The sequence below is a fragment of the Aegilops tauschii genome, chromosome 5 (genome assembly GCF_002575655.3).
Source record: "Aegilops tauschii subsp. strangulata cultivar AL8/78 chromosome 5, Aet v6.0, whole genome shotgun sequence".
Lineage (NCBI taxonomy): Eukaryota > Viridiplantae > Streptophyta > Magnoliopsida > Poales > Poaceae > Aegilops > Aegilops tauschii.
In genome coordinates this window covers 460,584,964-460,607,164 of record NC_053039.3, presented here as the reverse complement: position 1 = coordinate 460,607,164, position 22,201 = coordinate 460,584,964, and the positions used below count along the sequence as shown (strand labels likewise).

Below are 22,201 nucleotides of genomic sequence, written 5' to 3'. Positions count from 1 at the left end.
GCTGCTTCGGGGACACTCCTCCATACGACGAGAAGGTCGTGACACCCGATGAATTGCTTGCCACGAAGAGTTGAGGGCGGGGGTGAAAGAGAGGGGGCAACGTTAAAGAGATACTTCTTGGTCGTCGCGCCAACATGAATACAGGTAGGCAGGAGGCGGTCTGCTGGAGTGAATGTGGTAAAGCCGAAGCGGACGCTGCAGGAGAACGATATGGGTGGGCCTGGGCATCGGAGTTCGCACATGTTGAACATCTGGACTCCCCCAAACCTCCCCGGTTTTGATGTCAGTTTGTGGGATTTTGGTCGTCCGGACCGGTCTAAACAAATTTACTGTCGTTGCAGGGTCAAAAATGTACAAAAAGTTTCGGTCTGAACATTTTGCGGTCGTTTTGGTGATATACACGTTGGCGTTGGCCCAAGAGCAACTTTAATGCGGTGACAAAAATGGTCCGCGCGTGTTCGTTTGCATCGGAGTGAACCAAAAGAACGGGCCAATGCAGCGACCTAAACCCAAAATGCGTCCGCTTACTGTCTGTCTCAGCGCATTTTAGGCCCATATTTGTGCCGGTTTGTATCCACGTGGACACGAGAGGAATGCTCCGCGCGTCCGCTCGATGTCTGCCGCGGCCCCATCTGTCAGCCGCCCAACCACCACCCGCGGTCGTAGTCAATGCAGCCACCTAACTCGAGCCCACATGGCAGCAAGTGGAAGCATCTAGATCGTCATCCTTTTTAAATGCAAGCGTGTGAAGGGGACGGCCTCATCCACTTCTCCACTGTCCACATCTGGCCACGCTTGCGCCCTCGCCGCGACATCAAAACCCTTGCTCGCGATGGGTTTCTTCGACAAGGGCAGGGGCAAGCTCGGCGCCAGCGCCAGCTCGTCCCGCGCGCTACCTTTGCCGCCGCCACCTCCCCCGATAGCCTCCGAGCTCATCCCGTGTGTGGCCAGTGGTTGTCAGCCACGGGACAAGCTATACATCCAAGTGCACCAAGCACGCTGGCACTGGCATTAACGCCAGCCGCTGCCGTGGCCGGATGTTAGCCTTCCCCACGGCTAGCACCTTGACTCGCACCTCATCCCGGGGCCGGAGGTGTTGTGGACAACGCGGGCGCACGCGGAAGAGGTGCACAAGCGCCACGCCCTCCTAGCGCTGGCGCAGCGGGCAAACCCAGCATACGCGCCAGACTCCCCCAACTGGGAGGCCTAGTTCGCGACGGAGCACGATGTCGCCCAAAGCGGCGGCGTGCAGCTCAATCCCGGCTTCATGCCGCCGCCCCCAGAAGTGGCGCTGGAGGAGGAGGCCGCCTACCAGACCGCACTAGAGGCGACACTGTCTGCTGCGGGGGACCAGGTATGCCTCCTGCCCCCGCTCCCCGAGCCCAAGGCTGAGCCGCCGCCCACGGAGCATGAGCCGAAGAGGTACGCATGGAACGGCTATGTCCACGAATGGGTCAGCACGCCACCTATCGCATTGGGTGCAACGCCGAAGTAGGAGGCTGCCAACCTGGAGCACTGGAGGCAGTGCGCACTAGCGGAGGAGCGCGCCGAGGTGAGGGGTAGATGCGAGCCCAGCGCGAGGAGGAGGAGTGTTGTGCCCGCTGGGCACGGGAGGAAGAGGAAGAGCGACGGGAGAGGGGGATGAGGAGGAGCACGCCCACCGCGCAGCAGTGCAGTCGCGGGGGTAGGGGGTAGAAGATGGAGAAGCAGCAAGGGTGGCGTGGCAGACCGCATTCCCCTAGGCTGCGCCCGCCGCCTGACTTCATCGACCTCACCGCCCCGGGGAGGACGGCAACGCCTAGGGCAGCGCGCGAGGGCGCAAGTTTTTTATGTTTAATTTTAGTTTCATTAATGTTTAAGTGGACTATGGTCGGCGGTTGACCGGCCGTTTAATGGTTAATTAAGTTAAATCTGAACGAAACTTTTTTATAAGTAGGCATGCAAAAAAAAATGTATCGGCATGCATGAGCCGACCCAAAGTGAACAAACGGACACAATCGTCCGTCGGCCGACCCAAATGGACAAAAAGCGGACAAAATTGACGCCCCTTTGGGTCACCGTGTTGGAGTTGCTCGAGGGCACGTTCTGGATCGGATGTTCAGCGGCGCCATGGGCGACTTCGCGAAGGACGTCATGTGCTTCTTCGAGGACACTGCTCCACAGGACGAGAAGGTCGCGACACGCGATGAATTGCTTGCCGCGACGAGTTGAGGGCGAGGGTGAAGGAGAGGGTGCCACGTTAAAGAGCGAATTTTCGATCGCCACGCCAACATAATGCAAGTAGGCGGGAGGCGGTTTGCCGAAATGAATGCGGTCAAGCTGGAGCAAACGCGGCAAGAGAATAATATGGGTGGGATTTTGATGTCGGCTTGTGAGATTTTAGTCATCCGGACCGGTCCGGACAAATTTAGTGGCCACCATTGGAGGGTAAAAAAAATGTAGAGACTGAACTGGTTTTTTTTTAGATTTTAACCGGTGAAAATAAGATGAGGTGGCCGTACACGATTCATCTACTCCGTATCTATCTATATCTATCTACCGTGGTGGGTGAAACAGTAATTGAGTGGAGAAAGGAAGCGAGGCGACGCGCCGGGCGCTCAGTGCCACCGCCCGCAGTTTCCCATTTGGCTTGGAAGCTCAGCTCACTGTGCACTGCCGCGGACCCACACCCAATACGATCAACCAAAGAAAAGAAGCAGCTTGGGGTCCGTCCGTCTCTCCATTCTGCACGGCGGCGGCGGCGGCGATTCATGGACACGGGCGAGCTCTTCAACCCAGGTGACCCCCATCCTTCTTGATGCCCCCGACCGGAGAAGAATGCGTCCTTTTCTTGCAAGAAATTTCGTTCTCCTTGCTTTGGGAGACGCCGGCCGCCTTTTCTTGACACGGCCTGCGGCGGTCTCCGTGCGTGCGTCAATGTGCAGACTGCGGCGGGGCGCACGGGGCCGGCTGCGACTGCGGGGACTGCGAGGAGTGGAGGCGCTACTTCTACTGGAACCACGACCACGGCGACGGCGGCACCAACAAGTTCCTCCTCTTCGCCTCCCACGACAAAGATAATCTGGTAACAACCCCTCCTCTCTCTCTCTCTCTATTCTGCTCTCTTCGGTCGATCGATTCAGTTTACTCTGTACATTTCGAGGATGAAGGGTCCGATTTTAGAGTTTTTTGTTGGGGTGCTCAAGATTCCGCTGAAAAAAGGCGTAATTTCATCAAAATGTTGTTGTGTGATGGATGCTAAAATCTGCCTGGGATAAGTTTGTTTCACAACATATACTTATGTGTGAAGAATACGTACTGCAAGTGAAAAAGAAAAAATGCATCCAATGCTGCTGAGGTTTCCTAGAAAGGTGAAACCTATATCTGACTCTTAACCTGACGAGGACATGACTACCTTGGATACGACCAAAAATATTGCATACATGCATATTTGTCAGGTGATTTCTAGTACAAACTATTTAATAATCTATTTATATTATTCAGAACAAAAATATTTCACATACTTTTGTGTTTTGTCTAATTGCAAGTGTATGAGACATTTGTACAATCCACATATGAAGATAAGGCAAAAGGAGAAGTTTAGGTTCTGTTCAAAAAGTCCTCTCACGTCATTTTTGGGCTAAGAGAAAATAGAGTCCAAGTTTCTCACGTTCTGAATTCAGATTCGGACTGCACAGACATACCTGACTCAAAACGCCAATAACTTTTCCATACGGACTCTGAATTGGGTGATTCTTTTTTTGTTGGAAAGTAGATTTCGTCCTCTTTCCAACCCAAATGGATTCACCTTTAAATTCGTCCGGAGCGTTGAGATATGGACGAAACAATCTAACGCTGCAGCAGAATCCGAGTCAAACAACAAGTCCAAAAGTGTTGCATCACCTCCACTTGGGCCCGTGAGCCTTGTACGACCTAGGGTTGGTTTTAGGCTCCCAAACATCTAGTAGTTTTTTCCTTGGGATTTGTTTAGTTAAAAGTTAGCCATTGCAACTTCATGTACTTCGTTTGTGTCCAACGACCAGACCAAGACCGCTTACGGATCCCTACCTTTATCAATACTTCATCTATATTCGCAATATTCAGATTGCATTATCATATTCTTGCTTGTTCTTCGATTGCGTGCAGGAATAGACCTTCGTGGTCAGGCTGATTGTGCTTCCAGCATCGTCAGTAACCTCGGGAGATTGGTTTAGAGATTGCTAAGGCGCAACGTCGTGCACGTTTGTAGTCGGATCGTCAAAGTCGGCTCCACCAAATCGATAGTTATCATCTCATCGAAAGATCGGGACACCCTCGCCTCTATCAAGTGGTATCACTTTTCAGGTTGCTCGGTGAGAATTTCCAGTTTCCCCTAGATTAGATTTATTTTCTTACCTATTGTCCAAGAAAAAGCCACAAAAAAGTTAGATCTATTCATCCTTTTGTCCAAGCCAGTCTGAGCCTTTGCAATTTTCTATTCATTGTTTGCATTATTGAATTATCGGTTGCATCGTCGTGTCGAGTTGCTGGTCTTAGGGTCTAGTTCGTTTAGAGTTTCGAGTTCTGTTCACATTAGTCACGTTGCCGCTGCATCGTTATCCCTTCCGCTGTCCACCACCCCATCCATCAATTTCCACCACGTGCTACCCATAGTTCATTGTCACAATCATAGTTGAGGTCGTTCACATCTTCGCTTGATCCAATCTGCATCTTATCTAGTTTGTCTTGGAAAGAGGGAGAAAAAAAAAGACAGAGAAAAAAAAGTCAGAGAAAAAAAAAAGAGAAAGAAAAAGAAAAAAAGTGTGAGGAAAAAAAAAGAGAAGAAAAAAAAAAGAAAATTCGGATCTATCTAGACTCAGTCTCGTAGTTGAATTCGGATTGGAATCTGTTTGGTGCACTGTTCAGTAAAACAGACATAACTTCCTCATACGAAATCCGTTTTGGCTCCGCGAGTACTCAAATGAAAGCTAGCGACGAGCCGCATCTACATAGTTGCAGAGGCTAGTTCAATATTTGACACCTCAAAATCGGCTTCTAAATAGGTCTTTTTGCCCTCCGAAGTTCGCGAACACAGCTTATTCCAGTTTTTCAGGCCAGTTTTAGAATTCTTTGACTCCTCATATCAATTCGGAATTGAGTGATTCTTTTTGCATTGGCAAGCTTGAGTTAGTAGCATTCTTTGAAAAAAGTTATCAGAAAATTGGCTCAAACTTTTCAAGAGGAAAGTTGTAGAGAGAGTTGTTGTATATCGTGCTTGGCAGTTGTTTTTCATCATTATCTTTACTGCCGTTGTGATCTTCACTTATATCTTGCTGTCCCGAGCTACTTAGTTTCCTTCATTGATGCTAGTTGTGCTACGCCGTGACCTCATTAGTGTTCTAGGCTCGCGTCTCTAGTCCGGTCTAGCCTAGGACCAGCACAATACCGTCGTTGAGCGTTTATTCAACATTGCATCTTTAAATTGATTATTGCTAATCTTTTGCTACCATATATAGCCAACCCAGCTCCACATATTTCTACACCGTGTATACGTACGTTCCTCTGGCAATCGCTTTACACAATCTTCGGAGTTATTTGACACCGCTGGTTGCCTGTCACCACCTGCCGCATGGTAAGAACTTGTAAGATATTGATAGTTGCTTTACTGTGAGCACTTTACAACCACATCCTAGTAGTTCATAGGAACATTATTCTCGAATTTTGTTTCTTGTTTCTACTAATCATGACAGGTTCCGGAGATAGAAGTTCTTGGACGACGAACACATCATCACCATCACGAGAGTTGGGACAACACACACAAGCACATGGTCAGGTTATCTCTTTACCGTCATTTGAGGGTAGATTTAATCCTGCTATTTATCTAGCTTGGGAGCTCGAAGTAGAACAAGTTTTTAGTCACCATGACTTTTTCTGAACTTGAGCGAGTATGAGCTGCCACTAGAGCATTTACTGGTTTTGCTTATGTTTGGTGGAGTGTGCATTGTAAGAAAAACATTGATAACCATCCCACAACTTGGAAAGATTTGAAAGATGTAATGAGACCATAATTTTTCCCTCCTTACTATCGCCGTGAATTGCTTCACAAATTTGAACAATTTAAACAAGGCAACAACACTGTTCATGCTTACTACCAAGAGTTCAAATCTTATATGCATCATTGTGAGATAGAAGAATCTGAGGATGATACAATGAATAGATTTTTTGGTGGTTTGAACCATGATATTCAGACACGATTTCAGTATATTCCTCGTTGCATTACTGGTATGTATGTTCGTGCTTGTACCTTTGAGAGACAGTTACAGGAGGATGCATTGGGTGACTACAACAACTACTATTCTAGTTCATGCTCACCACCACCGCTTGGTTCCTCCACCGTTGCACCTACTAGAGCAGCCACACCTCAGATTGGGAGCGCGGCATCATCTTAAGAGTATGGTACATTGCCATCATCCGTACCTACATCAGCTACATCTTTGCGACAAGGTAACTGTAAAGGTATTGATGATATAACTTCACATGAGAATGATGCATGCCTAGTTAACTTGAATACATCATGTGTTGAGTTTCCTGTTGATTTGAGCGCATCACCTATTTTAAAGAATCATGTTACTGTCATGAATGCGTCATGTGATCAAACAACTGAAATACCAATAATTTTGAGTGCACCCAATGAATTAACTGTTGATGCAAAAGAACCAATGTTTAATCATTTTGATATGACCTCTAATCTTGGTGATGATTCTGTGTCAAATGACTTATTGCATGTTTGCTTATTTAAGCATGTTGTAGCATGTAAATTTGATGCAAGTAAGGTTTACTCATCAATGTTGGGATGGTTTAATGATGAATATTGTCAATCTTTTCATATCAATAAGAGCTTCACTTATATGTGCAAACTGAGTTGCAATACTTTCATGCCTTCTACTTCTTGTGATAATATTTTGGCTTTATATTTTATTAACTATGAAAGTTACTCATGTATACATGTGTCATATGTGCAAAATCCACGGGAAGTAAAAAATGGATGACATATACATATACAACATGTACACCTTGTCTCTTTTGTTAGCCACATTTCATATTAAGCAACGCCGAGGACGGCTTTATTTTCAAGAAGGGGAGGATGATGAGGACATGACTGAAGGAAATATGCCCTAGAGGCAATAATAAAGTATTATATATTTTCTTATATCATGATAAATGTTTATTATTCATGCTAGAATTGTATTAACCGAAAACATAATACATGTGTGAATACATAGACAAACAGAGTGTCACTAGTATGCCTCTACTTGACTAGCTCGTTAATCAAAGATGGTTATGTTTCCTAGCCATAGACATGAGTTGTCATTTGATTAACGGGATCACCTCATTAGGAGAATGACGTGATTGACTTGACCCATTCCGTTAGCTTAGCACCCGATCGTTTAGTATGTTGCTATTGCTTTCTTCATGACTTGTACATGTTCCTATGACTATGAGATTATGCAACTCCCGTTTACCGGAGGAACACTTTGTGTGCTACCAAACGTCACAACGTAAATGGTTGATTATAAAGGTGCTCTACAGGTGTCTCCAAAGGTACTTGTTGGGTTGGCGTATTTCGAGATTAGGATTTGTCACTCCGATTGTCGGAGAGGTATCTCTGGGCCCACTCGGTAATGCACATCACTATAAGCCTTGCAAGCATTGTGACTAATGAGTTAGTTGCGGGATGATGTATTACGGAACGAGTAAAGAGACTTGCCGGTAACGAGATTGAACTAGGTATCGAGATACCGACGATCAAATCTCGGGCAAGTAACATACCGGTGACAAAGGGAACAACGCATGTTGTTATGCGGTCTGACCGATAAAGATCTTCGTAGAATATGTGGGAGCCAATATGGGCATCCAGGTCCCGCTATTGGTTATTGACCGGAGACGTGTCTCGGTCATGTCTACATAGTTCTCGAACCCGTAGGGTCCGCACGCTTAACGTTACGATGACAGTTTTATTGAGTTTTGATGTACCGAAGGAGTTCGGAGTCCCGGATGAGATCGGGGATATGACGAGGAGTCTCGAAATGGTCGAGACGTAAAAATCGATATATTGGACGACTATATTCGGACTTCGGAAAGGTTCCGAGTGATTCGGGTATTTTTCGGAGTACCGGAGAGTTACGGGAATTCGTATTGGGCCTTAATGGGCCATACGGGAAAGGAGAGAAAGGCCTCAAAAGGTGGCCGCACCCCTCCCCATGGTCTGGTCCGAATTGGACTAGGGAAGGGGGCGCACCCTTCCTTCTTTCTCCTTTCCCCTTCCCTTCTCCTACTCCCACAAGGAAAGGAGGAGTCCTACTCCCACTCCCGGTGGGAGTAGGACTCCCCCCTATGGCGCGCCTCTCCCCTTGGCCGGCTGCCTCCCCCTTGCTCCTTTATATACGGGGGCAGGGGGCACCCCAGAGACACAACAATTGATCCTTGAGATCTTTTAGCCGTGTGCGGTGCCCCCCTCCACCATATTACACCTCGATAATACCGTTGCGGAGCTTAGGCGAAGCCCTGCGTCGGTGGAACATCATCATCGTCACCACGCCGTCGTGCTGACGAAACTCTCCCTCAACACTCGGCTGGATCGGAGTTCGAGGGACGTCATCGAGCTGAACGTGTGTAGAACTCGGAGGTGTCGTGCGTTCGGTACTTGATCGGTCGGATCGTGAAGACGTTCGACTACATCAACCGCGTTGTGATAACGCTTCCGCTGTCGGTCTACGAGGGTACGTGGACAACACTCTCCCCTCTCGTTGCTATGCATCACCATGATCTTGCGTGTGCGTAGGAAATTTTTTGAAATTACTACGTTCCCCAACAGTGGCATCCGAGCCTGGTTTTATGCGTTGATGCTATGCACGAGTAGAACACAAGTGAGTTGTGGGCGATATAAGTCATACTGCTTACCAGCATGTCATACTTTGGTTCAGCGGTATTGTGAGATGAAGCGGCCCGGACCGACATTACGCGTACGCTTACGCGAGACTGGTTTCACCGTTGCGAGCACTCGTTGCTTAAAGGTGACCGGCGGGTGTCTGTCTCTCTCACTTTATTTGAACCGAGTGTGGCTACGCCCGGTCCTTGCGAAGGTTAAAACAGCACCAACTTGACAAACTATCGTTGTGGTTTTGATGCGTAGGTAAGAACGGTTCTTGCTAAGCCCGTAGCAGCCACGTAAAATATGCAACAACAAAGTAGAGGACGTCTAACTTGTTTTTGCAGGGCATGTTGTGATGTGATATGGTCAAGACATGATGTGATATAATGTGTTGTATGAGATGATCATGTTTTGTAACCGAGTTATCGGCAACTGGCAGGAGCCATATGGTTGTCGCTTTATTGTATGAGATGCAATCGCCATGTAATAGTTTTACTTTATCACTAAGCGTTAGCGATAGTCGTAAAAGCAATAAGTTGGCGAGACGACAACGATGCTACGATGGAGATCAAGGTGTTGCGCCGGTGACGATGGTGATCATGACGGTGCTTCGGAGATGGAGATCACAAGCACGGTGCTTCGGAGATGGAGATCACAAGCACAAGATGATCATGGCCATATCATATCACTTATATTGATTGCATGTGATGTTAATCCTTTATGCATCTTATCTTGCTTTGTTTGACGGTAGCATTATAAGATGATCCTTCACTAAATTATCAAAGTATAAGTGTTCTCCCTGAGTATGCACCGTTGCGAAAGTTCTTCGTGCTGAGACACCACGTGATGATCGGGTGTGATAGGCTCTACGTTCAAATACAACGGGTGCAAAACAGTTGCACACGCGGAATACTCAGGTTAAACTTGACGAGCCTAGCATATAACAGATATGGCCTCAGAACACGGAGACCGAAAGGTCGAGCGTGAATCATATAGTAGATATGATCAACATAGTGATGTTCACCATTGAAACTACTCCATCTCACGTGATGATCGGACATGGTTTAGTTGATATGGATCACGTGATCACTTAGAGGATTAGAGGGATGTCTATCTAAGTGGGAGTTCTTAAGTAATATGATTAATTAAACTTAAATTTATCATGAACTTAGTCCTGATAGTATTTTGCAAATTATGTTGTAGATCAATAGCTCGCATTGTTGCTTCCCTATTTCATTTTTTGATATGTTCCTAGAGAAAAATTATGTTGAAAGATGTTAGTAGCAAAGATGCGGATTGGATCCGTGATCTGAGGATTATCCTCATTGCTGCACAGAAGAATTATGTCCTTGATGCACCGCTAGGTGACAGACCTATTGCAGGAGCAGATGCAGACGTTATGAACGTTTGGCTAGCTCAATATGATGACTACTTGATAGTTTAGTGCACCATGCTTAACGGCTTAGAATCGGGACTTCAAAGACGTTTTTAACGTCATGGACCATATGAGATGTTCCAGGAGTTGAAGTTAATATTTCAAGCAAATACCCGAGTTGAGAGATATGAAGTCTCCAACAAGTTCTATAGCTAAAAGATGGAGGAGAATCGGTCAACTAGTGAGCATGTGCTCAGATTGTCTGGGTACTACAATCGCTTGAATCAAGTGGGAGTTAATCTTCCAGATAAAATAGTGATTGACAGAATTCTCTAGTCACCATCACCAAGTTAGTAGAACTTCGTGATGGACTATAGTATGCAAGGGATGACGAAAGTAATTCCCGAGCTCTTCGTGATGCTGAAATCGACGAAGGTAGAAATCAAGAAAAACATCAAGTGTTGATGGTTGACGAGACCACTAGTTTCAAGAAAAGGGCAAAGGGAAGAAGGGGAACTTCAAGAAGAATGGCAAGCAAGTTGCTGCTTAAGTGAAGATGCCTAAGTTTGGTCCTAAGCCTGAGACTAAGTGCTTCTACTGCAAAGGGACTGGTCACTGGAAGCGGAACTACCCCAACTATTTGGTGGATAAGAAGGATGGCAAAGTGAACAAAGGTATATTTGATATACAGATTACTGATGTGTACTTTACTAGTGTTTATAGCAACCCCTCGGTAATTGATACTGGTTCAGTTGCTAAAGAGTAGTAACTCGAAAACGGGAGTTGCAGAATAAACAGAGACTAGTAAAAGGCGAGGTGACGATGTGTGTTGGAAGTAGTTCCAAGACTGATATGATCATCATCGCACACTCCCTGTACTTTCAGGATTAGTGTTGAAACTAAATAAGTGTTATTTGGTGTTTGCGTTGAGCATGAATATGATTTGATCATGTTTATTGCAATACGGTTATTCATTTAAGTTAGAGAACAATTGTTGTTCTGTTTACATGAATAAAACCTTCTATGGTCATACACACCAATGAAAATGGTTTGTTGGATCTCGATCGTAGTGATACACATATTCATAATATTGAAGCCAAAAGATGCAAAGTTAATAATGATAGTGCAACTTCTTTGTGGCACTGCCGTTTAGGTCATATTGGTGTAAAGCGCATGAAGAAACTCCATACTGATGGAATTTTGGAATCACTTGATTATGAATCACTTGATGCTTGCGAACCGTGCCTCATGGGCAAGATGACTAAAACGCCGTTCTCCGGAACTATGGAGAGAGCAACAGATTTGTTGGAAATCATACATACAGATGTATGTGGTCCGATGAATATTGAGGCTCGTAGCAGGTATCATTATTTTCTGACCTTCACAGATGATTTGAGCAGATATGGGTATATCTACTTAATGAAACAAGAGTCTGAAACATTTGAAAAGTTCATATAATTTCAGAGTGAAGCAGAAAATCATCGTAACAAGAAAATAAAGTTTCTACGATCTGATCGTGGAGAAGAGTATTTAAGTTGCGAGTTTGGCCTTCAGTTAAAACAATGTGAAATAGTTTCACTACTCACGCCACCTGGAACACCACAGCATAATGGTGTGTCCGAACGTCATAACCGTACTTTATTGGATATAGTGCAATCTATGATGTTTCTTACCAATTTACCACTATAGTTTTGGGGTTATGCATTAGAGACAGCTGCATTCACATAAAAAAAGGGACACCATCGAAATCCGTTGAGACGACGCCTTATGAACTGTGGTTTGGCAAGAAACCAAAGTTGTCGTTTCTTAAAGTTTGGGGTTGCGATGCTTATGTGAAAAGGTTTCATTCTGATAAGCTCAAACCCAAATCGGAGAAATATGTCTTCATAGGATACCCAAAGGAGACAGTTGGGTACACCTTCTATCACAGATCCGAAGGCAAGACATTCGTTGCTAAAATGGATTCTTTCTAGAGAAGGAGTTTCTCTCGAAACAAGTGAGTGGGAGGAAAGTAGAACTTGATGAGGTAACTGTACCTGCTCCCTTATTGGAAAGTAGTTCATCACAGAAATCTGTTCCTGTGATTCCTACACCAATTAGTGAGGAAGTTAATGATGATGATCATGTAACTTCAGATCAAGTTACTACCAAACCTCGTAGGTAAACCAGAGTAAGATCCGCACCAGAGTGGTACGGTAATCCTGTTCTGGAGGTTATGTTACTAGACCATGACGAACCTACGAACTATGAAGAAGCGATGGTGAGCCCAGATTCCGCAAAATGGCTTGAGGCCATGAAATCTGAGATGAGATCCATGTATGAGAACAAAGTGTGGACTTTGGTTGACTTGCCCGATGATCGGCAAGTAATTGAGAATAAATGGATCGTCAAGAGGAAGACGGACGCTGATAGTAGTGTTACTATCTACAAAGTTAGAATTGTCGCAAAAAAGGTTTTTCGACAAGTTCAAGGTGTTGACTACGATGAGAGTTTTTCACTCGTATCTATGCTTAAGTCTGTCTGAACCATGTTAGCAATTGCCGCATTTTATGAAATATGGCAAATGGATAAACAAAACTGCATTCCTTAATGGATTTATTAAAGAAGAGTTGTATATGATGCAACCAGAAGGTTTTGTCAATCCTAAAGGTGCTAACAAAATATGCAAGCTCCAGCGATCCATCTATGGACTGGTGCAAGCATCTCGGAGTTGGAATATACACTTTGATAAGTTGATCAAAGGATATAGTTTTATACAGACTTGCGGTGAAGCCTGTATTTACAAGAAAGTGAGTGGGAGCACTACAGCATTTCTGATATGTATATGTGAATAACATATTGTTGATCGGAAATAATGTAGAATTATTCTGCAAAGCATAAAGGAGTGTTTGAAAGGAGTTTTTCAAAGAAAGACCTCGGTGAAGCTGCTTACATATTGAGCATCAAGATCTATAGAGATAGATCAAGACGCTTGATAAGTTTTTTCAATAAGTACATACCTTAACAAGATTTTGAAGTAGTTCAAAATAGAACAGTCAAAGAAAAGAGTTTCTTGCCTATGTTACATGGTGTGAAATTGAGTAAGACTCAAAGCCCGACCACGACAGAAGATAGAAAGAGAGTGAAAGTCATTCCCTATGCATTGGCCATAGGTTCTATAAAGTATGCCATGCTGTGTACCAGATCTATTGTATACCCTACACTGATTTTGGCAAAGGAGTACAATAGTGATCTAGGAGTAGATCACTGGACAGCGGTCAAAATTATCCTTAGTGGAATAAGGAAATGTTTCTCGATTATGGAAGTGACAAAAGGTTCGTCGTAAAGGGTTACGTCGATGCAAGTTTTGACACTAAATCTAGATGACTCTAAGTCTCGGTCTAGATACATATTGAAAGTGAGAGCAATTAGCTAGAGTAGCTCCGTGCAGAGCATTGTAGACATAAAAATTTGCAAAATACTTACGGATCTGAATGTGACAGACCCGTTGACTAAAATTATCTCACAATCAAAACATGATCACACCTTAGTACTCTTTGGGTGTTAATCACATAGCGATGTGAACTAGATTATTGACTCTAGTAAACCCTTTGAGTGTTGGTCACATGACGATGTGAACCATGGGTGTTAATCACATGGTGATGTGAACTATTCATGTTAAATCACATGGCGATGTGAACTAGATTATTGACTCTAGTGCAAGTGGGAGACTGAAGGAAATATGCCCTAGAGGCAATAATAAAATTATTATTTATTTCCTTATATCATGATAAATGTTTATTATTCATGCTAGAATTGTATTAACCGGAAACATAATACATGTGTGAATACATAGACAAACAGAGTGTCACTAGTATGCCTCTACTTGACTAGCTCGTTAATCAAAGATGGTTATGTTTCCTAGCCATAGACATGAGTTGTCATTTGATTAACGGGATCACCTCATTAGGAGAATGACGTGATTGACTTGACCCATTCCGTTAGCTTAGCACCCAATCGTTTAGTATGTTGCTATTGCTTTCTTCATGACTTGTACATGTTCCTATGACTATGAGATTATGCAACTCCCGTTTACCGGAGGAACACTTTGTGTGCTACCAAACGTCACAACGTAAATGGGTGATTATAAAGGTGATCTACAGGTGTCTCCAAAGGTACTTGTTGGGTTGGCGTATTTCGAGATTAGGATTTGTCACTCCGATTGTCGGAGAGGTATCTCTGGGCCCACTCGGTAATGCACATCACTATAAGCCTTGCAAGCATTGTGACTAATGAGTTAGTTGCGGGATGATGTATTACGGAACGAGTAAAGAGACTTGCCGGTAACGAGATTGAACTAGGTATCGAGATACCGACGATCAAATCTCGGGCAAGTAACATACCGGTGACAAAGGGAACAACGCATGTTGTTATGCGGTCTGACCGATAAAGATCTTCGTAGAATATGTGGGAGCCAATATGGGCATTCCAGGTCCCGCTATTGGTTATTGAACGGAGACGTGTCTCGGTCATGTCTACATAGTTCTCGAACCCGTAGGGTCCGCACGCTTAACGTTACGATGACAGTTTTATTGATTTTTGATGTACCGAAGGAGTTGGAGTCCCGGATGAGATCGGGGATATGACGAGGAGTCTCGAAATGGTCGAGACGTAAAGATCGATATATTGGACGACTATATTCGGACTTCGGAAAGGTTCCGAGTGATTCGGGTATTTTTCGGAGTACCGGAGAGTTACGGGAATTCGTATTGGGCCTTAATGGGCCATACGGGAAAGGAGAGAAAGGCCTCAAAAGGTGGCCGCCCCCCTCCCCATGGTCTGGTCCGAATTGGAGTAGGGAAGGGGGGCGCACCCTTCCTTCTTTCTCCTTCCCCCTTCCCTTCTCCTACTCCCACAAGGAAAGGAGGAGTCCTACTCCCGGTGGGAGTAGGACTCCCCCCTATGGCGCGCCTCTCCCCTTGGCCGGCTGCCTCCCCCTTGCTCCTTTATATACGGGGGCAGGGGGCACCCCAGAGACACAACAATTGATCCTTGAGATCTCTTAGCCGTGTGCGGTGCCCCCCTCCACCAAATTACACCTCGATAATACCGTTGCGGAGCTTAGGCGAAGCCCTGCGTCGGTGGACCATTATCATCGTCACCACGCCGTCGTGCTGACGAAACTCTCCCTCAACACTCGGCTGGATCGGAGTTCGAGGGACGTCATCGAGCTGAACGTGTGTAGAACTCGGAGGTGCCGTGCGTTCGGTACTTGATCGGTCGGATCGTGAAGACGTTCGACTACATCAACCGCGTTGTGATAACGCTTCCGCTGTCGGTCTACGAGGGTACGTGGACAACACTCTCCCCTCTCGTTGCTATGCATCACCATGATCTTGCGTGTGCGTAGGAAATTTTTTGAAATTACTACGTTCCCCAACAATGACTACCTTGGATACGACCAAAAATATTGCATACAAGCATATTTGTCAGGTGATTTCTAGTGCAAACTATTCAATAATCTATTTATGTTATCCGGAACAAAAATACTTCACACACTTTTGTGTTTTGTCTAATTGCAAGTGTATGAGACATTTGTACAATCCACATATGAAGATAAGGCAAAAGGAGAAGTTTAGGTTCTGTTCAAAAAGTCCTCTCACGTCACTTTTGGGCCAAGAGAAAATAGAGTCCAAGTCTCTCACGTTCTGGATTCAGATTCGGACTGCACAGACATACCTGACTCAAAACGCAAATAACTTTTTCATACGGACTCTGAATTGGGTGATTCTTTTTTTGTTGGAAAGTAGATTTCGTCCTCTTTCCAACCCAAATGGATTCACCTTTAAATTCGTCCGGAGCGTTGAGATATGGACGAAACAATCTGACGCTGCAGCAGAATCCGAGTCAAACAACAAGTCCAAAGGTGTTGCATCACCTCCACTTGGGCCCATGAGCCTTGTACGACCTAGGGTTGGTTTTAGGCTGCCTTGGGACGTCCTCCCACCTCCTTGGCCGCCACCACTTGCTCCTATATAAGTAGATCCATCTAGTAGTTTTTTTCTTGGGATTTGTTTAGTTAAAAGTTAGCCATTGCAACTTCGTGTACTTCGTTTGTGTCCAACAACCAGACCAAGACCGCTTACGGATCCTCACCTTTATCAATACTTCATCTATATTCGCAATATTCAGATTGCATTATCATATTCTTGCTTGTTCTTCGATTGCGTGCAGGAATAGACCTTCGTGGTCAGGCTGATTGTGCTTCCAGCATCGTCAGTAACCTCGGGAGATTGGTTTAGCGATTGCTAAGGCGCAACGTCGTGCACGTTTGTAGTCGGATCGTCAAAGTCGGCTCCACCAAATCGATAGTTATTATCTCATCAAAAGATCGGGACACCCTCACCTCTATCATAACCAAAGTGAATCTTTTGACAGTGCATATCGCCGGAGGTCACAAACCAGCTGACAAATCTGATCCCCGACTCCGGGCCTATCAAACTTGAAACTCCTGATGGCCGCACGTACAATGTTGAATTCCTCAATCTTGACCTGATAGTTCTTACAACTGGGTGGCGGGACTTTGTGGATGCAAATCACATACAACAAGGTGACCGCATGCTGTTTGTCTATAGTGGGAATTCAACCTTTAAGGTTCACATATTCAATTCACCCGGCCGCAACAAGTTTTTGTCCTCTTCTGAACCACCTTGTGATCATCATGTGCTGAATGGTAAAGTGGATTACAATCTTCAAGTCCGATGCCTTCTCTATGTTTTTGTGATAATTCTAACAATCTACTTGGTGTGCAGAACAAGTGGTGCCTCATCCTGGGCATGTTGATAGGCCAGCCCACTTTGGCTATACCTTGTTGCCCGGGAGCTTTGTAACCAAGGCACAAGATGACAAATTGCTAGAATGGGTTAATACCATCAAGTCTGGATTTCCTCTTTTTGTGGCAGCCATGGACGAGAGCAATGTCAGCTTGAACGACTGCCATGTTGTAAGTTGGATCATGTTTTCCCAAATCATTTCTTGGTCATGTTATTTACTCTATTCATGTTAATCAAGATTCTAGTATCTTTTAAACCTTGCCTGTTTCTTTTTTGGTACATGCAGTACATACCACTGTGGCTTGTGGGCCAGTTGAAAGAGGAGGTGGTCAAGATTGTATCCCCTGACGGGAATATATACGCTGTTGGAGCAAAGAAGCACAATGATGATCAAATTGTACTCCAATCTGGGTGGGATAGGTTTGTGACTGATCAGTGCATACAACAGAATGACTTCCTCATTTTCATAATTAAGGGGGAAACTCGCCTCAAAGTTCTGGTCCTTGACCCAAGCGGTAGTGAGAAAACTTTTGCCGTGGGAAACTCTTCCAATGTCCAAGAAAAGCCACCACTCCCACCTACAGTTACTAACCTGAGTTGTGATGATGATAAGTTGTGGGAAAAGACACCACAACGTCAAGGAGGGAGCAGAGGCCGCTACGAAGTTGTCGTGCAAAAGCTGAGAAGATGGCTTCAACATCCTGCCCTTCTACTAAATCAGGTCATAGTATTATAAATGCCCTGTGCATTTCTTTCCATCTGCCATATTTTAGACGATCGACTTGTGGTTGTCGTATGCTCACCACAAGAAAATATGGCATGTTTTTCAGGACACAAAGCTGGCAACTCAAATGAAGCCGGTTTAGAAGCTCCTATGCCCAACAAGTCCTACATAGTGGCCCAAGCAGGGGCGACGAAGCTAACTGTGCAACAGGAGGAGAAAGTTAAGGAGAAGGTCCGGGCGATTGGATCTAAATTCCCTGTGTATGTGAAGGTGGTGACGCCATACGATGTTATTGAATATTCACAGCTGGTGAGTTCAGAACTTTAGAGACCACTGGGGATATGCATAGTCCATTTCTCATCCAAAAGCTCGCAAATTTAGACCCATTTTCTTGCTGAATTAATCGTCGTCCTGAGGTTCGATCGCCATCTTGACACGCTCTTTTCTGAACAGAGATTGTGCATGGAATATGCTTCGGCGTGTTGTCTCCCGCTCGAACAAACACCTCTCCTGCTTGAGCTGGAGGGTACCGATATGCGGTGGCCTAGCACATTGAGGGTCGAGAAATATAAGAAGGTGAGGTTGATTTCCTCGTTCTGGAACGACCTTGTCCTGGAGGCCCGGATGAAGAAGGGAGACATCCTCCTCATCGAACTGGCAGACAGGAGCAGCGAGAGGCTCAGGATGACGATCCGTCTGATCCGTAAGTCAGAAATGCAGCTCTAGCTCTCTCTCATATGCAGCTCTAGTTAGTTAGTGGTCTCTTTGTGTGAGGTCTGTAGTATGATGGCTTCAAACTCAGCCTTCCCCATGACGTGATGTTAAGCAAACTCTCTAGTATGTAATGCAATCTGGGGAAACACTGAACCCTTGACCCACATGTACTACTGCTGCTGCCTCTGCTGATGATGATTATTTCTCTTGTTGAAGACATATTTTATGTTATGGCTTATTTATTATTTTCTTGTTGAGACAAATCTTGTTCTGTTGCTGATTGGGGTGTCTTCAGCTGAGCAAAATTTCTTCAGTTGCATATATTGATTATATAGTTGACGAAAGTTTCGTGATGCACTGGCTACATAATACTACCTCTCTAGTATGAATCATTCTTTTCCTGGTTTTAGTTCCATAATTTTGAACTAAAACCACAACAACAACTATGGAACGGATGTACATCAAGCAGATCCGATTACAGTGCACGTCCATGCATATAGTAAGTGCAAAAGGATAAAACTGTTACTCCCTCCATAAAAAAATATAAGAGCATTTATAGATCACTAAAGTATTGATCTAAACACTTTTATATTTGTTTATAGAGGGAGTACAAAAAAAAAAGGCATCCGCGGCGAAATCGACCTTGCAACCAGAGGCCGGCTTGACTCGCTAAAACTCGTTTCATTAACGAGCTAGCTTGACTCGACTCACTGGTTCATTTAGCTTGTTAAACTTGTTAAAGATATGAACATAAAACCTTACGAACATGATAAAAATGATTAATTGGGAATGTAAAATGTACATATTAAACATGCATAATGTTCATAAACATTGTAAGCAGGTACGAGCTTAACTCACAATTATCAGTACCATTAACAAGTCAGTACCATGTACATGACCATTGACCATTGACCACAGACAATTGTACATGACCACAATAATCAGCAAGTTAGTAACATATACATGACCAAACAATTATACTTTTCTTTTGTATCAAGCCTAACGAGTTACACGAATATTTGTGAGATCGGCTCGTTTAACTCGGTCTATAAACGATCTTAAACTAAAGTTCGGCTCGACTCATTATTCTTTGAGTTCGAGTCGATTCGAACCGAGTCACGAGCTACTCGTTTAACTCGCGAGCTTCGAGCTTTTTTGCCGGCCCTAGTTCCTGCCCCTGTCGGTTGGCGAAGCACCGGATGTGAGAACCTTCTTCTCCGGAAGGAAGGATGCTTGACGGCACAGGCCTTGCCAAAACACATAGCAGCAGGCAGTTTCAAGCACAAGAGTTGGGCTTTGCTGTTGACGCGGCGCCCTTAATTTGCTGATATATGCAAGTGCAGCTCTGAGAGGTAATATTTCGGCATTTGGTCTCTGTCGTCAATGGTCTCAAGGGCTGGCCTTCAGTTCCTCCTCAAGCTGGTCTCAAGGGGATATCCCAATGGACAAGGTCTGAAAAACAATATGCTGAAGCAAAGTAACATGCAGTAGATGAAACAAAACAAATATGCAAAGTCAGCCATGGGAACTACTGAAAACTGCAAATTATTAGACTTGCAATTCAAATGCGACGGATATTAGCGTATTTATTTGACTTGTGAAAAACACATTATTAGACTTTAGATAAGCAGCAAATAGTAAAACCGGATATTGAATACAACGACTTGAGATCATAAACCAGATATCGAATACAACTACTTGTAACAAGACATAATTCAAATGCTTTACCAACAGTGATGTGTTGGTGATGACTTGCTTAGCCACTAGTTCTTAGTTCTGACAGCAGGTATGTACATGCCGGAAACTTGAACACACAGTTCTACTTGGGCACAGTTTTTAAATTGTTAGTTATGTCTCATGTGAAGTTATGTATTTATGTTGCAAGGCTAATGCGACGCCTGGCGAAATTTATATGTGAATAACGTCCAAATAAATACATATCTGGTGCAGGGTACCTGCCTCTGCCTGCCTAATATATGCACTCACAGCTAGATGAGCAATGAGTTAACGTCATTTACAAGTTAAAAAAAACAATACACATCAACTGCATTGACTAAGCCTTTGCAATAAAACCAATTTTTGTTGTATACCTGGGAAGCAGTGTGCGATTTATGTCCAGCAGTAAAAGCTTTAGGTACTACTTCTTAATGATATGAGGAAGATGACGCTCGGAAATACCAAAGTCAATAAGAAAGTCGGTTTTCTTTTTAAGGGTATTCTCAACATCTGAAGCAAAAATTTCTGGAGAATGACAAACAATCTTTGTCACTGCTTTCTTATCGAAACCCATGTATTTTAACAACGAAATAGCCTGGGAGACAAGTAGGACGATTAGTACCAAGATAACGAGTTATTGGAAGATATACATGTTAAAATGCAACGATTAGTACCAAGATAACCAGTTATTTGAATATAGTATATATGTAAAAATGCAAGAATTCAAGACCATCCCCAAATATGGATCAAATGTAACTAAAAGACCTGCTCTGTGGAACAACTACATGCTGACAGGAAAGTATGTTATGAACCTATATCAACCATTTAGGACTAGAGGTTGGCCACGCATTCATGCCTCCTAAGGACATGTCCAATGCCGACCCGCAAACCGGCCGCATACGTCTGGACCGCGGAAGCCATCCAACGTGGTCTTATATCGATCCGCGGCGCGGTCCGGGCGTTCTTTCTCCCATAAACCGGAGACAAACGTAGGGGGACTTTGCGGGAGTCCGGACCGCTGCCAAGCCCTCTTCTGGCCGCCCTGGCCCACCCAAACACGCTCCTCCCTCGCCGCACGCGTTCCCACCAAGTGCCAGCTGCCCACCTGCATGTCGCTGTAGAGCGTGCCGCTCCACATTAAAGACGGCTCAGGACGGACGCGACCTCTCATTGACTCCGCCATTGAAGCGGCGCACCGGCCAAGGGCGCCACCCGCAATGCATCTCCGGTGTCCGCGCCTGTTCAATGTTGGAGACGCGTGACTAGTCGGGGCGGGACAGATAACTACCACGCCCGTTGAATTCCCCGTCTGTCCATATACCGCCATTAAGCAAGCTCACCGGCCAAAAAAGCCCACTCCGGCGCCGCGCATTGACGCACCCGGACACCTGGCCTCACTGAAATCCGCTATTTAAAGACGGCCACACCCGGCTAACTCCACCCCACAACAGCTCCTCATCCTCTTCCCTTGGACTGCATCCGCCATGACTGCACGCGACAAAGCTCTATGGGAGAGCCTTTCCACTGAGATGAAGCACGCGGTGGCCGCCCTTGCCGCCACCTGGCAGCGCCGCCATACCAGGCGGATCGAGGCCGGCTTACAGGCCAGCTCGCCCGAGGTCTCCGATGACGAGGACGACCCCGCGATGGAGACGGGCTCCAACAACACCACCCTGTCTCCTGCGCCTCCTGTGCATGTTGGCTTTACCATGGAGCAGGCGCACTACAACGCCGCCATGGAGGAGGTGCAGCTTGTGTTGGCGCCTTTGTCAGTGTTCCAGCAGGCGCAGGAGAAATAATGGTACGACCTCTTCCTCCTGGAGCAGCACCGGCTGCCGGAGGGCCAGATCGACGACGAGTGCATGAGCGAGGAGGCAGTGGCGGCCATGGCCGCAGCGAACCCCAACTTTGTCGCGGAGCAGTGTGCCATCTACGATGCCGTCCGCGCTCAAGCCGTCGTTGGCCAAGAA

General features: G+C 45.2%; 1 protein-coding gene across 1 annotated transcript; it reads left to right on the top strand.

The window, feature by feature from the left end:
- Positions 1–1,267: 1,267 nt before the first annotated feature.
- On the top strand, positions 1,268–18,527 carry LOC123494080 (B3 domain-containing protein LOC_Os12g40080-like). Its single transcript, XM_045228711.1, has 7 exons — positions 1,268–1,478; positions 2,925–3,064; positions 16,683–16,977; positions 17,057–17,247; positions 17,364–17,592; positions 17,908–18,110; positions 18,255–18,527. The coding sequence occupies exons 1-7, from the start codon at positions 1,268–1,270 to the stop codon at positions 18,525–18,527; spliced, it is 1,542 nt and encodes a 513-aa protein (XP_045084646.1).
- The last annotated feature ends 3,674 nt before the right edge of the window (positions 18,528–22,201 follow it).

Bases quoted from the DNA above. Each gene is read 5' to 3' on its own strand.
- LOC123494080 (XM_045228711.1), top strand. From the start codon at position 1,268: ATGCCGCCGCCCCCAGAAGTGGCGCTGGAGGAGGAGGCCGCCTACCAG. The intron at 1,479-2,924 runs GTGCAACGCCGA...GTCAATGTGCAG, and splicing joins CACGCCACCTATCGCATTGG to ACTGCGGCGGGGCGCACGGG. The intron at 18,111-18,254 runs GTGAGTTCAGAA...TTTTCTGAACAG, and splicing joins TTATTGAATATTCACAGCTG to AGATTGTGCATGGAATATGC.